We start from the raw sequence: 16387 nt of genomic DNA on the forward strand, positions 1-16387 counted from the left end.
TTCAGTTTATGAGAAGAATTTCATTCAATGCTTTTCTAAATAAGAAAGTTGGAACTGCGCATGCGCAAACCTAAATTTTAAAACTAATGTTAGATTTTCCTTTGTTCCAAGCGCCTAAGTATCAAATTTCACTTAAATGGTGCCATAGATAAAAAAGTTGGCACTGCGCATGCGCAAAAGAAAATGTTGAGACTGGCGCTGGATGATCCTTTATTCCAAGTGCCTATGTATCACATTTCATTTAAATTCTTCCATAAATAAAAAAAGTTGGCACTGCGCATGCGCAAAGTCAAATTTTGGAACTGGCGTTTGATTTTCCTTTATCTCAAGTGCCTATGTATAAAATTTCGTGTAAATTATTCCGCAAATAAAAAAATGGCACTGCGCATGCGCAAAACCAAATTTTGAAATTGGCGTTTGATTTTCCTTTATCCCAAGTGCCTATGTATCAAATTTCGTGTAAATTATTCCGCAAATAAAAAAATTGGCACTGCGCATGCGCAAAACCAAATTTTGAAATTGGCGTTTGATTTTCCTTTATCCCAAGTGCCTATGTATCAAATTTCATTCAAATGCTTTTATAAGTAAAAAATTTTGCAATTCGGTTTATAAATGGTCGAGATGCGAAAAGGGCACTGTGAATTTTGAATCGATTCGATTCAACTTTTGGCATTGCGTATTATATGGCTAAATCTATGCCCATATTGAATTTCATGCAATTCAGTTCATAACTAACGGAAATGTAAAAGCGATCGAACATTTCTAAACAAAGTTATCGTTCACACGGACAGATAGATGGACAGACAGACAAAGGAACAGACGGAGAGATCAACCGGCAGGCGAGAGATAGCAATGCAAAATTATAAACGATCTCTAGGATCGTTAATAAACGGCAAAAGTGTAAAATTATAGAACATTTAAAAAACGGTTTTTTGTTTTTTTTTACAATAACTTTTTTTGTAAGCGGTACAGAAAAAATTCCTTCCTTGGTACAAGACTCGACACCATAACGAACCAAAATAGCGAAAAAAGTAGAACAATAGCTCTTAAGATAAAGAACTAGTAGCGTCGCAAAACGAGCGGACGGACGGACGGACGGACAGCCGGACGGACAGCCGGACGGACGGACGGACGGACGGACAAAGTGGCCACAATAGCGCATTTTTTTTTATTTTTGTGGAAATGCGCTAAAAATAAAGTTGATGATGATTGCTCCGAAATGAAACCGAGAATGAAACGTATTGAAAATCTCTCAACTGTATCTTGTGGAGCTCAAAAATCTCGTCACAAAGTGGCAATGAGAAACTGTTTTTCTTTATTTTCAAATGTTCAAATAACATCGGAAAAAAATAATAATACAAACTCAACAAATTTCGGTTTTTCTGGCATATCTTCGGAAGTAATCGGAATTTTAAGGTTTTCTTTAAAGCATGATAACTTTTTAATTGCGCAACTTTTCCCTAATTGCCATTAAAATGGTGGATGCAGACGATACCTTGAAGATTGATTATTTGAAAACGGTTGGAGCTATGGCAACCCATTTTTATCAGCGCATAGAGGAAAATAGGGCGAGGAATAGGGCTTTCTACCCGAGTTTCTATTTCACTTTCCCAGAAACGTTTAACTTAAGCTTCCAAAAGACACTCTGTTGAGGAAAAGAAAGCGATATGAGGCAACAACCGTGAAAATGTAGCGATAAGGAAGTTACTTACTTGACCGTTAAAAACGTCTGACAATTTGATTTATAGAGCAAAATAGCTCAAAAGCGTAAATCGTCTAAATGGGGATTGTGGGGATGTGAAAACAAGTTAAAAAGTAATCGTAAACGATTTACATAAAGCGCATTTCCACTTGCATTCATTTCCCATTTGTAAGATGCAACTTCTGTTAAAATCGTAAAAATCCGGCCACAAATATGAAAGATAGCGTTGCACATGGGCAATCCATTGTTGACGTGCTACTTCAATTTCAGTTTATGAGAAGAATTTCATTTCAATGCTTTTCTAAATAAGAAAGTTGGAACATGCGCAAACCTAAATTTTAAAACTAATGTTAGATTTTCCTTTGTTCCAAGCGCAAGTATCAAATTTCACTTAAATGGTGCCATAGATAAAAAAGTTGGCACTGCGCATGCGCAAAAGAAAATTTTGAGACTGGCGCTCGATGATCCTTTATTCCAAGTGCCTATGTATCAAATTTCATTTAAATTCTTCCGTAAATAAAATAGTTGGCACTGCGCATGCGCAAAACCAAATTTTGAAATTGGCGTTTGATTTTCCTTTATCCCAAGTGCCTATGTATCAAATTTCGTGTAAATTCTTCCGCAAATAAAAAAGTTGGCACTGCGCATGCGCAAAACCAAATTTTGAAGTTGGCGTTTGATTTTCCTTTATTACAAGTGCCTATGTATCAAATTTCATTCAAATACTTTTATAAGTAAAAAAGTTTGCAATTCGGTTTATAAATGGTCGAGATGCGAAAAGGGCACTGTGAATTTTGAATCGATTCCATTCAACTTTTGGCATTGCGTATTATATGGCTAAAGCTATGACCATATTGAATTTCATGCAATTCAGTTCATAACTAACGGAGATGTAAAAGCGATCGAACATTTCTAAACAAAGTTATCGTTCACACGGACAGATCGGATATCGGATTTATGGCTCAGTGGTAAGAGCATTGGGTTATAAATCCGGAGGTCGGGTGTTCGAACCTGGGTTGAGGTGAATTTTTCATCTGTGGCGGAGATGGAAATTACCTTAGACCAGTTCCGAGCATTCTACCGGCTACTCCGAATTAGGTTTTCCTGCAGTTTTCCTAATTCGTAAGGTAAATACCGGAGTAGTATAGACCATCTTAAGACCTTCTGCAGAGGCACCTCTAAATAGCATTATGCGGGTCACTCTGTAATTGGGCGCATGCCTGTTGAGGGCCCAAAACAAGAGAGGGATAATAAAAAAAAAAAAAAAAAAAAATAGATGGACAGACAGACAAAGGAACAGACGGACAGACCAGCATGCAGACGACAGATAGCAATGCAAAATTATAAACGATCTCTAGGATCGTTAATAAACGGCACAAGTGTAAAATTATGGAACATGTAAAAAAACGGTTTTTTGTTTTTTTTACAATAACTTTTTTTGTAAGCGGTACAGAAAAAATTCCTTCCTTGGTACAAGACTCGAAACCATAACGAACCAAATAGCGAAAAAAGTAGAACAATAGCTCTTAAGATAAAGAACTAGTAGCGTCGCAAAGTTAGCGGACGGACGGACGGACAGCCGGACGGACGGACGGACGGACGGACAAAGTGGCCACAATAGCGCATTTTTTTTTTATTTTTGTGGAAATGCGCTAAAAATGTAAGAAAAGAGTTTGTCATATGCAAACATGTTAATAACGAAATACGAACTAATTTGAAATCTATCAAACAATTTCTGTCGAATTCCATGTGTTTTAACAGAAAATGTTCTTGCAGTAAAGATATTCTGGATTTTTTGCGTAGACTAAAATACTCGCATTTATGTGTAGCAGATCAGTGTCGAGATCAGTATTCTATTTTAGCCTGTTTTAACTGCACCATTAATAAGATCTTGTCTAAGGCTACCACATTCCCTTTGTCGATATCCTCTTCCGACGTCCCGTTCACTCGCAATCCACATTTTGGTGGATTTCGTTAAAACCCTCTACAACATTTTTGGGGCACATAGCTCGAGCTTCTATTGGCGATATGAGAAAGAGAGAACGCGATGATTCGAGGTCTAACAAACTTTTGGGCGCTAAAGTCGCCTACCCCTCGAAGACGCGCACCTTGCAAAAGGTTGTTCATTTCGCCCCTAGGAAAAAAACAAAATTCCGCCACGGAGGAGTTGGGCGCGTTTACAAGATCTTTCCGACGACACCAATTTGAAAACAATCGGACTAAAACTGTAGAAGAAGATAAATTTGCAAAAATGCGCTAAAAATGGACTCACGGAAACCTCCTCTACATCCAAAAATGTTTTATTTTACCGAAAAATGTCAATCTTCATAACTCATCGCACTAGTGGATGCTACAAATTCTACTGGGGGACCTAATTTTGAAATAATTGTATTGACCCTCACCTTGATATCTATATTTTACTCGATGCAGGCCACGTTCACCTTTACATTAAATACCTAAAAAAGGTAATCGAAATTCGGTGGGAAAATCCTACAGGTTTTCTCGGTTACATATTCATATTTAATATCCTACTTTCACCTTCAAAACGAACTTGGCGCTTTATAACAAGTGGTTAATCTGCATAATTACACTTTGTTTGTGCGAGAATTCCAATAAAAATGAAATGCCTCACGTTTACGCGAAAGAAAGTAAATTTTTCCTTTCATATTAGAAAATTCTACGTCATGGGGCATTTCATCGTCAAATTCGGGTCGTACCTGTATGGATTCGGTGACAACCTTATTTACGCCGTTTAAAGGGTCCCCCATTCATTATAATTCAAAGAACGGCGAAGCGTGACTGAAGCAGTCTCGTGTGGTTCACCTTCAACATGTAAACCAGAAATCATTTAATCACATAAACGTCTCGATAAGTAGGAGCTGTTTCCGTGGGTTGTAAATAATTCTGAGTAAGTTTATGAAGTACCTTAATCAAATTAAAATGTACGGTAAACTAAATAAAACAGTTATTATCATGGTTTAAAGAAAACCAGAAAATACCCAGAAAAACCGATTTCGTTTTTATTTTTTCCTGATGTTATTTGAACAGATACATAAAGTAAATACACTTTCTCATTGCCACTTTTTGAGCTATACAAGACACCGTTGAGAGATTTTCAATACAACGTTTCGTTACGGAGAAACCATCATCAAATTTCTAGTCAACTTTATTTTTTATATGCACGTAAGAAAAGTACACACTGTATTGAGCATTTTTTATTACGAATACAACGATATACAGCACACAAAAAATAGTGGGAAACTATTGGTTTCAACAGGATGGTGCACCCACGCACAATGCATTATTACCTATCGGACAAATTTCCAAGAAAATAATGAAACGTAAGATGACGGTTACTTTTGCACATTTATGGAAATAGTACAGCGAAACAATGGCGGAAGAGTTCATGGACTAGAGACGCTTGGAAAAATCTATCGCACCGATAAAGGGCAATTAAATACGGTAAGACCACATTCAACTGATGTTTTAGTGAATGTTTTGACCATTCGGCGTTGGCTAATATTTCGTTTGAAAAGAATCATTACAACATATGCATACAGGGTGTGTTACCCTATTCCGTATTTACATCATTTAGGAACACCCTGTATATGCTGATTATTAATGTGACTCCATGAGCGCGTACACTTCGCTTAGAGTTGTCATAACGAAAACGTATGTAGCTGGCTATCTATCATTTCATTCGCGTTAAACAAGTTTTTTATTTTAATGTCAGTCCTCATCCGGATTTAGGTTTAACCGAGTATTTCACTGTGCTAGTCAAGACCTTTAGTAAGTTTAAAAAGTTGTATTTTTGTACATTTGCCACCTAGCTTTACCCTACATTATATTATATAGAAGTAAATTCCCTGCATTTAATTAGTCTTTGTGGACTACTGGGGAGATGATTTCGTTCGTATATCTAGCTGCAACACTTGCGACGAGACTTGCGGGATCCTGGAAATAAAATTGCGACTGTAAATTGGGTGCCGAGTACTTCATAGAATTTTTGAAAGATTTTAACATGGGAAACGATTCGTCTTATCGCTGCCACTTGTTCGCGCTGCAACCACGACATGCGGCCGCCATTTTGTGGACAGTTATCTCTGAAAAGAACTACGTCAATTTATGTTTACATCAGCCGATATTTATTAACCAAACTTGGCACTGTCTAATTGTCTCATTTTGGAATTCATTTAACTAAAATGTACTTCGTATTTGTGATCGAGTATTTAATTACTCGAAGCTTATCTAATTTTATTTCTTACTCGAGAGCTTCATTTTAGAGATTTATTTGCCGTGAGGTTAATTTATTGCAAATTATAGTACCACTAGTCTAGTCTATTTCCAAGTGTAATGTTTTTTCAGGTATATGAAATAAACATCGCTTTCGTAGAGTTCTAGGAAAGTTCGGGATCTCGGTCAGTATTAATCCTATATTGCTTTCTAATTGTTCAATAAAATATGGGGTGTGGCATTTACAAAAAAAAACCTAAATTTGATACGCCACTGGAATACAGCACGTCATTGGTGACCAAAAATATTTTAAAAACATGACCACCGTAATTGTGCACAATTTTGCTCTTACATTTTATTCGATTCGAGGGAATTATTGCCATAAAAAATAAACTTTGAGGCAAAAACGCAAGGTTGATTCCGAAATGAAATACTAAGTGTTTAGTATCAGTGGTTTTGTAATTTTTTTGAATATCGACAGGCGTAAAAATCCAATATAGCGTCCATTTAAAATAAGGAAGTTGATGTAAATATCTCGAAAACCGTCATTTTGAAAAATTGTTTTCTACGCCCATTGAATCTATCCCATCGATTCTTGCAACTTTTATTTGAAACTTTTTTCGATAGCTATCTTTGTTACTGTGACGTACCCAGGCCAGCCCCGAGAGACTGCGTAACTCAAGATTTAAATTCAAAACTTTTTCTCCCAAACTAACTGAACCCCATGGCACATGATCGTCTAGACAAAGCTACCTAACCTGAATAACAAAATACTAGGACCACTTCTACGTTGTGTTTTAGGAGTCGCTACAAGATATGTGTTGCCTGTTGGAGTGAGGATCAAGTAAGGAATACAAAACAAGTACATGCTTTAAAAACAGAGATTTAATCAAAATTTGCATTGCACTATTAAATTTAGAATATGGTTGGTAGTTCGCCGACAGCCAACAAATTAATATTAAACGTTATAGCAAAGTTGGTTATCTGTAATGACATGATGCATATTAGGATGGTTGTTAAGTAAATTAATATAATATCGAATCATAGACTCCATTGGAATTCCTAAATAATTAATATTTGACACATAACATAAAAAAAAACAATCATTAAATCATTACTAATAAATACCCCCAATTGACAAAAAAACAAAAAGGCACAACGAGAACACGCCGTACGCTTTTAGCAGATCCCTGCGCAAGTGATGCCGAGCTTAGCCAGCGCCCTTATGTACGACTAAGCGGTATCCCAACTCTTTCATTGCCATCTCTAGGGCCAGTGCTACTCTCTAGTTATTAAGTGACGGGTTATAAAAGACCAAACGCCAGGCTCTCCACCATGAGTACTGATAGTAACCGATCAAACGACAAATCATGACATAACAAATTAACAGAGCAACCATCGGCAAACTCGCACGCATACATAATCATAAACAAAATATATAGCATTTCGACAGTTGACATGTTTGCCTTGGCATAACAAAGATTGACACAAACCCAATATTCGGTCACTATGTCAAGGGTCGACTAAACGAATTGATTAGAAATATCGGCAAGATTTCTCTTTTCTAAGACACAAGAAAAACATACAGGGTGACAATTTGAAAACTTACCACCCCCCATATCTTAGTAAATAAACGAGATATTTCAAAAAATCAAAATCCGTTTCGGTAATTCGGAGGGGGAATCACAATGACATAGTTGACGACGCACCCCCTCACACCCCCTGCGCCCCAGCCACCCCAACTTTTAAATCTTAAATAGTGACCCCCCATGTGTGATACGTCGTTGGAAAGCTCTGAAAAAATGCTTTCCAACAATACCAAATAGCATTACATTTAGGTTAGTAATTATCGTGCAAATCAAAAAATAAACTAATATGATACATTTGAAATCTGTCGTATTTAAAACGCAACCGGCGAACATAGACGAACTAAGACAGAGAATAATTCAAGAATGTCGAAATATTGCAAAACCAACATAGGAAAGGTTCGACAAGAGATTGAGAATAGATTATAACTGGCGATCAAAAATGAGTTGCTGTCGAGTCGGCTTTGGAAGTTCAAGTTAAATACGATTTTCCATGTTTATTTTTTGAGTTGCACGATAATTACTAACCTAAATGTAATGCTATTTGGTATGGTTGGAAAGCATTTTTTCAGAGCTTTCCAACGACGTATCACACATGGGGGGTAACTATTTAAGATTTAAAAGTTGGGGTGGCTGGGGCGCAGGGGGTTGGAGGGGGTGCGTCGCCAACTATGTCATTGTGATTCCCCCTCCGAATTACCGAAACGGATTTTGATTTTTTTTAAATATCTCGTTTATTTACTAAGATATGGGGGGTGGTAAGTTTTCAAATTGTCACCCTGTATATCTCTGGTATGTCAGTTGTGAACTTTAGCCACCCTCTGCTACGTCAAAGCGAGATTAAATATCGGTATTAAATATAGCACAATACATATTCGAAACAAGTCACCCTGCCAAATATTAATAATCATAATTACCCGGTTCAATTAGGTACATAGAAGGAGCATAACGTTAAGTATCACATTACAAGAAAACAAAGGAATGTTGTGGCAAAACATTAGTATAAAGTAATTAATTCTCAATGCCAAGTGCAATATGTAACAATCAACGATCTAACGTACGTCACTCGCCCCCAGATGAAGCACCCTGTAAATAAACAGTAATATATTCATGCAAAAGAAAGGAAGCGTGCTTCAACAAATTAATTATAAATTAGGAATGTAGTATCGATAATAATAATAATAATAATAACGGCTTTATTTAGGCGGGGTGTCAGCCAAAGGCTGCTATTAATCCCAACCTTGATACAGAAAAAAGTACAAAAACATGATGGAGTATTTTATTATTATTATTATTATCGATGCTTCCAAATACAGCACCATCTACGAATCGTTATAATATTTATTACATCGTTTAATTCTGCATACTCGTATTGAATATCATCCCTCAGAGAACATACGGTATCTAAATATAAATAAAAACTCGTAAATCGGTCAGAAATTCATATTGTGGGTTGGCAGGTAAAACCAGCACTAGGAACAAAGGGGTACTGTAAATTGAAAAACAACTACGTAGAAAATAATGGAATCTTGCATTTAATTCAAAGTATGATCAGTATAATTATAAAAGGGCAATTTGTATTTAGAATGAGTTATAAATGACAATACCCATGCTGTACGAGAATGCCGTTAATGTGGCAAATAATCTAACACGATCATATAATAATAAAAATTACCTCTGCCCTCAACAGCACAAATACCTCTGCCCAAAATATCCCCCTTTAGGCAAATCGTAGACGAAAATTGTTAATATCGACGCGCTCCGAGTCGTCGGTTCGATATGGAACATTAACTGCCCGCTTGTTATTATTATGGTCGGTGTTTCTTGTGAGAGCTCAGGTCTAGCCTGGTTAACTAATCGCACGGATTAAAATCAAGTAACGATTAGTGTCTGTGTCTGGTGAGGTTATGTAAGGTCCTAAAAAAAAAAAATCTCACACGTACATTTAAATTAAATTCAATTTAATTAAATTATTATTATTATTTATTATTATTATTTATTTACAACTGTACATTTTTTTACAATTTCGTTACCTGTTTTTTTGATACTCTCTACATATTACCGATTACAGTATACATAGCAAAAAAACAAACTACATCAGTATTTTAAGTTCGCCTTTGTCAATTTTACACAGAACATCTTTTTCACACCACATACTTTGAAATCCACTCACGTCCTTTTTTCCCAAAAACCAACCATATTCAGTTTTCAGTCGATAGCTGATTCTGCTGATGTACTCGGTTTTATAGTCCGTCACCTTTCTTCCTCGCATTGCGTCAGTTGAAGATAGATAAATTGTGCTCTTTGCCATTGTTAGTAGGTAATTCGCAATATGATGCTTGGACATTCGCTGAGGAAGACCGCTGTATATTTGGTGTATGCCAATTCGAGTACCAGTAAGTCTGTACACTAACGTTTTTACATAACTCCAAAGCTGTATTGTCCGAGAGCAATTGAAAAAGATATGAAAACTGCTTCCAAGATTTTGACAAAACGGACAAGTGCTATTTTCCCTGTTACCTGCTTTTGTAAGAAATACCTACTGCATCAGCCAATCTGTCTTTTGCCAATCTCCATGCAATCTCACAGTCCTTACCCAATGTCATTTTATTAACAAATGTATTCCAATTATATATAATAGGAAAATGCGGCTGCAAGTCAACTTGTGAGACCATGAGGTGCTCATGCTTACGAAACAGCCTTCCCTGCACCCTACAGAGTTCTAACTGCCAAGAACACTGCAAAAATCGCAGCCGAGTATATGTACATGCTTATTATAAACATGACTGTCAGCGTTTTATTTTTAATGATATTTTAATAATATTTTTTATAGCACTGGAAATCTGAGCGATGATGAGGCATTTCCCTTTGATGACTGATGACTTTTTACTTGTAAATACGTTTCAATAATCAACAATTTTTAGTTAAAAACAGGATTCAATGAATCAGTTTCAGTTTTGCAGAATCTCAGAAACGCCACCTCAACTACGAAAATCGGTCAAAACCTTTGAATCTTGTCGGACGTTAAAGATATCATACAATTGGCCTATATATGATAAATGAAACATGCTTCCCACACAGAAATTAGTTTTGGATATTTGTCATATTCACCGTCGGAAACCTCGTAAACGTCACCCCAAACGTAAAAATCGCGCTAAAAAGATATATTTCCTGAAATTTTAAAAATTGGCGCCATTTTCAATCCTAAGGGACGGAACTTCCGGCTCTGCGACTCAAATCACTCCAATAGGTCTAGGGAACATGTGTTCCAAGTGGCACAATTTTAATACGAAATGCCGAATAATACCAATATTTATCACGAGCCGCTCCCACTAATATACAAAGCGATCAAAAATGAGTGACCGGCGAGTCACCTTTGGAAATTTTGTTTACAAGGGAAATCGTACTTGACTTGTACTTCCAAAGGCGACTCGACAGTCACTCATTTTTGATCGCCCGATATAATATTTCAGAATATCCATCACAACTTTTCCAATTTAACCGAATCTGCAAGTATAATAGTAATAAAGGTAGCCATGATATCCTACTTAATTTAAGACACCCTGTATAGGGGCCATGCGGGGCCATGTGAACTAAAAGTTGTCAACCCCGATAGCTAGCAACAATTTACTCACTACCCATACGTCGCTATTTCGCCAAACTCACTAACACCTCAGATGCTTTACTTTAGCATACGCAACTTTACTGTCCCTTAAGACCTTTGCAATGATCTGTGCACATTCGGGCATCCTTGACCAGTCAGCTGGTTTACCACATTTACCAATAACGTTTGCATCTCAGTTTATATTTTACTTTTTCTTACAGCAATGTCGTCGCAAAAGTGGCGGAGGTAGTCAACGCAATGGGCGACGCGTCTGCCGCCGCTCAAGGATTGTCAAATCCCATCACGACAGCTGAACGCCTTCGAAAAGCCGATCAAACTGTTTACCTTCTCCTCGATCGAGAAGCAAAAGGGTAAGTGCCTTATTACAAACGTAAAAATCCGAGTTTATTTACATCAGCACAAAGTCGCACACTTCCAGTAGGTATTATTCCCTAAGTATGTAGTTCCTTCATAGAAGAGCTACTGACATGAGACATTCACAAATTGCTTCGAATCATTCGAATGTCAATGTACTAGCCGGTACAAGGAAAAATTTGCGTCGAAATTTTACAACGTTGGAAGCGTGGGTTGGGCGAAGGTGTAACCACTATACATAAATGGGCACATTATATCTATGTAGGTACGTATTTAATGTATGTACTTGCAATTATAATGACAATTGAAGTATGAACAGAAATTAATAATCATATAAGTAGGTACTATTGAAATTACACACACTACTTAAAACAATTAACAATCGTAAATGTTTTCGCATAAAACTTTCATTATTTATTGGAATCGATAGGTATTTATAGCATTTGCATACATAACTTCACGCAATAAAAATGCAATAACTCAATAAACCTTGGAAGTCAATAAACTGTAAAAAATTCGTATCTGACCAAAAAGTGCGTAAATTTCGTACTTAATTGGCAATTAAGTGTAGTTATCTAGAATCTGGTATAATCTGAATATCGACAGCACCTTTTTTTATGATCGTAATTCGTATCTTCTTTTTTAAACCTGTGTATTTGTATAACTAACTGTAGATGCGTCGTTTCCTTAGCTTCTGTTTAAGAAGAATTTAAGAATCTTACGATACAATAACCAACACGCTGGATGAATTTCGCAAAATACTGGAACTGGCCCATAAATCAACTGTTTTTAATTCCATGCCTTATCAAGAAGGTTCTCTCTCATGCGAAGTGCGTTTGGTTCGTCACCAACGAAATTGGTTGGAAAACAGACAAAAAGTGCTGGCTATTATGCAAGTATGTGTTACAAAAAGCTTCGAAAGATTTGTAGATACTACTATCTAAATTGTCGATTAGTTGTAATGAACTGATGTCAATGTATCAAGAACCTGATATATATTTAGTCTAGGCACTTGTAATTCCTTATCTCGTGATTTAGTTAACTGTAATTAGAAATATTTTAGCTACAGAGACAAGTTTCCTTTGTTCAATTTTATTTCATGGTTAGTGAACAAAACTGAACGCAAAACCCATGAACCGATTACCGTGGTGCCGCTTTTTTGGGCGCGCACAGTAATTTACAAATTATTCAAACGTATTTTGTCTGGATTATTGAAATGGAGGTTATTCCCATTGAGCATGAAGCATTGTCGGTTCTTTGCACTTTAATTTATATTAACATGAAACCATATACATTACTTTTTACGCCGATCTAGAGGTAATTACCGTGTCTTATTGCAATACCTAGTGCTAAATATGTTTGTATTTTGTAATTAAATTACTTAGGCACTATGTGTTTAATTGGTTACAGCATACGGCCATATATGCCAGTAATGCATAGTATAGTTTGTGCTCACTTTTCTGAAATATATATTTCAATTGATACTCGTAAAGAAGAGAACGGAGTTGTTTGTCCTCATTATATACACTGTTGCCATGTACTGAAAATACCTCGGAAAATACTTTGGTTGGTATCTCGGTTGGTATTGTAGTCCAGTCAAATTAGCTCTAAAAGTAGTATAAACTGGATGTTGTCATTTCACTGAACGAAACCCAGCGTATTCTATGTAAAAAAATCCGCTGAATCGGAAAATCGTAGTCCCCCTGGCCGGAAACGCCCGGAACATATTGTTATTAAAAAAAACGAAGAAAAAATGGGAAAATGTCGTGTTTTTTCACATTTGACTTCGAATATCTCGTTAACTATTGCTCTGAGGGAAAAGTGAATAGAAATGAACTTGTTTAGAATAAAATTTTCTATAAGATACAGTTGGTCCGGAACGCTCATTTTCAACTGTTATTGTTATTTATGGAAAAATGTAAAAAAGTAATCTCGAAAATTAACACTTTGTTATTACTAAGAAAAATTCATCCGATCTTTTTGAAAATCCGTATTTAGTAACTTCTTTTGATAACAAAACAATATGACAAACCAAATTACCGTGGGTTTCATACTCATTGATTAATTAAATAAACAAGTAGAAAAAGGGATACTTTGTCTTTCAAACTGGGTAATACAAGAGTGTTTTCAATTTTTTTATACATAGTTTAACCCGAGGTTTAACCCTTAAACAATCTTTTCCAATAATTGTCCCGATGATTCTTGCAAATCCACGGACTGTGCAATTTTTTTTTCAAAGTCCGAAGAATTTTCTTAGTTAACAAATGGAATAACTCCCGAAATATAACAAAAAATTAACTTTATAATAGGCGAATGGAAAGCTCTCGGAAAGACCTACAATAAAATTAAAAAAAAATACTTCGAAGTCCGATTAATGGTTCACTAGAAATCAGGTTTTGACTTGGAATCCAGTTTTCGAAACAACCAAAAATGATTTTGCAAATCGGGTCGCACCGATTGATTCTTTACAGCGTGGACATTTTTCATGCTTCTATTTCACCAAAATGAATGATTTTTATTAATCCGAGTGCCAAGGGCCGATTATAGAGTTACTTTTCTTGTTCAATCTCGGAAGCTATTCCATTTGTTAGTTAACTAAAAAAATTCCACAGTCCTTTGATTTGCAAGAATCATCGGGACAAGTATTGGAAAAGATTGTTTTAAGGTTCCACTATGTATAAAATAAATTGGGAACGCTTTTGTAGTCCCCCAGTTTGAAAGACAAAGCATCCCTTTTTCTACTTGTTTATTTAATTAATCAATGAGTATGAAACCCACGGTAATCTGATTTGTCATATTGTTTTGTTATCAAAAGAAGTTACTAAATACGGATTTTCAAAAAGATCGGATGAATTTTACTTAGTAATAACAAAGTGTTAATTTTCGAGATTAATGTTTACATTTTTCCATAAAAATCGATAACAGTTGAAAATGAGTGTTCCAGACCAACTGTATCTTATAGAAAATTTTATTCTAATCAAGTTCATTTCTATTCATTTTTTCCCTCAGAACAATAGTTAACGAGATATTCGAAGTCAAATGTGAAAAAACACGACATTTTCCCATTTTTTCTTCGTTTTTTGTTTATAACAATATGTTCCGGGCGTTTGTGGCCAGGGGGACTATGATTTTCGGATTCGGCGGATTTTTTTACATATGATGCGCTTGGTTTCGTTGAGTGAAGTGACAACATCCAGTCCAAACGGTAATTTGACTGGACTATTGTGTTTTAAGTCAGTTGATTGGAGGTTGACGAAAAAACATAGCTGTTGTGCACTACGATCAATATCCTCACTACTTCCGGTTATAATTGGATGAGACGCCGAACGCAGAGATCGTATTGTATTCCTTTGTGCTCGCCTTTGCCCGAATAACGATACAGCAATAAATTTGCAAAAATCTGGTCATTTTATCTGGAAAGTATTTGACCTCGAGAGCCGTGTGGTAACTTGCGAGAAGGAAGGAGCGACGTCTGGTTGGATTTTCCTGGCTGAGCGCTGAAACCAGGAATGTCGGAAGGCGTTTATTGACGCCATGGACTTCCTGGACGTTCTGCCGTATCTGCACTTATTAACGATCCTCGAGATCATTTATAATTTTGTATTGCTGCCTGTCTGTCCGTGTGCACGATTACTTTGTTTAGAAACGTCTGATTGCTTTGAAAATAAATACATATAATATATTCTTCAGGATATAATAAGAAAAGTCGCTATTGTTTTTCGGCTACGTAGACCAACGGGCCAAACAGTTACATCCCAAAAATTACCCAAACCTCCAAAAACGGTTTCTTTTATAACTCTTTTTACAAAGAACAATGTCGGGTTTTCTGTGTTAATAAATATTCATGCGCAGTCGGTTTTTTTTATTTGTTAAGATATTTAAATGAAATTTTGTATGTGGCATCTCGAATAAAAGTAAAACTAATGCCGATCAAAAAAATTGTTTTACAAGCTATGCTGATCTGGTGGGACAAAATCAACCCCTTCGGTGCAATGTAAAAATTATGTAAACCTCTCGCCAGGAAATATTGCCGGTCATAGAACACTTGATCCCGGTCTACAATCTATGTTTTTCTAAAGATGCGAACGACTTCCGGGATAGTATCATGTCAATGTTGAACAAAAAGACTTCGTTCAACATTGGCACGATGCTATTCCGGAAGTCGCTCGCATCTTAAGAAAAACATAGTTTGTAAATCGACACAAGGTGTGCTGTGACCGGCAATCTTGCCTGGCGAGAGTTATATGTGTGAAAATCTCGAGGATCGTTCGGTATTCAGTTGTATCGGATTTTTGTTTTTCTACTTCTATTAAAAAGGTTGTAATTTATGAAAAATCATTTTCCTATTCATGGGTCTAGCTAACAAGACCGCTATGCTAACTTTTTCTAAGTAGGTATAGACGTACCATCATTGCAAAAAATATCCACTATCGAGAATTTGTTAGACTTCAACTTGAAAGCATCTCATGGCTTCTCGTTCATATAGGTACGGCGAATTGACTTTAGAAGAGCCCGAAATAGATTAATTATCGAGTGTTTCTATCTAGGTTTCTATCGTACAAGGCGAAGCGCTCCAAAATCTTAGAAATTTTAATAATAAAAAGGTTCACGAAAATATGACCTAAATGAAAATTATCTGTCTACAAAATGACGACGCTCCGTCACACCTTATTTTACAATGTACCCACAAAAAAAATGGAATGACTCTCCGTTACTTCAAGGTGTTAACAACTTTATTTATTTGGGAAAAATTGTGCATAGAAACCTTAACGTTCTCCCGAAAAAAAAACAACTGATAATTGTATAAAAATTGCCCAATGTTCACCGATATTACGCGTGTCCTCGTTCATCCATGATATAATAAAATAATTATATTACAACACTTTC

General features: G+C 36.1%; 1 protein-coding gene across 2 annotated transcripts in view; it reads left to right on the top strand.

Annotated features, from left to right (window-relative positions):
• LOC116175155 (alpha-tubulin N-acetyltransferase-like) overlaps nucleotides 1–16387 on the top strand; it is a 50235-nt gene that overhangs the window by 7411 nt on the left and 26437 nt on the right. For both annotated transcript variants that reach the window (XM_031493269.1, XM_031493271.1), the window contains exon 2: nucleotides 11347–11496. In XM_031493269.1, coding sequence (XP_031349129.1) covers nucleotides 11347–11496 — 150 coding nt within the window. The remainder of the gene's footprint in view (nucleotides 1–11346; nucleotides 11497–16387) is intronic.

This window comes from Photinus pyralis, unplaced genomic scaffold (genome assembly GCF_008802855.1).
Source record: "Photinus pyralis isolate 1611_PpyrPB1 unplaced genomic scaffold, Ppyr1.3 Ppyr1.4_LG6, whole genome shotgun sequence".
Classification (NCBI taxonomy): Eukaryota; Metazoa; Arthropoda; class Insecta; order Coleoptera; family Lampyridae; genus Photinus; species Photinus pyralis.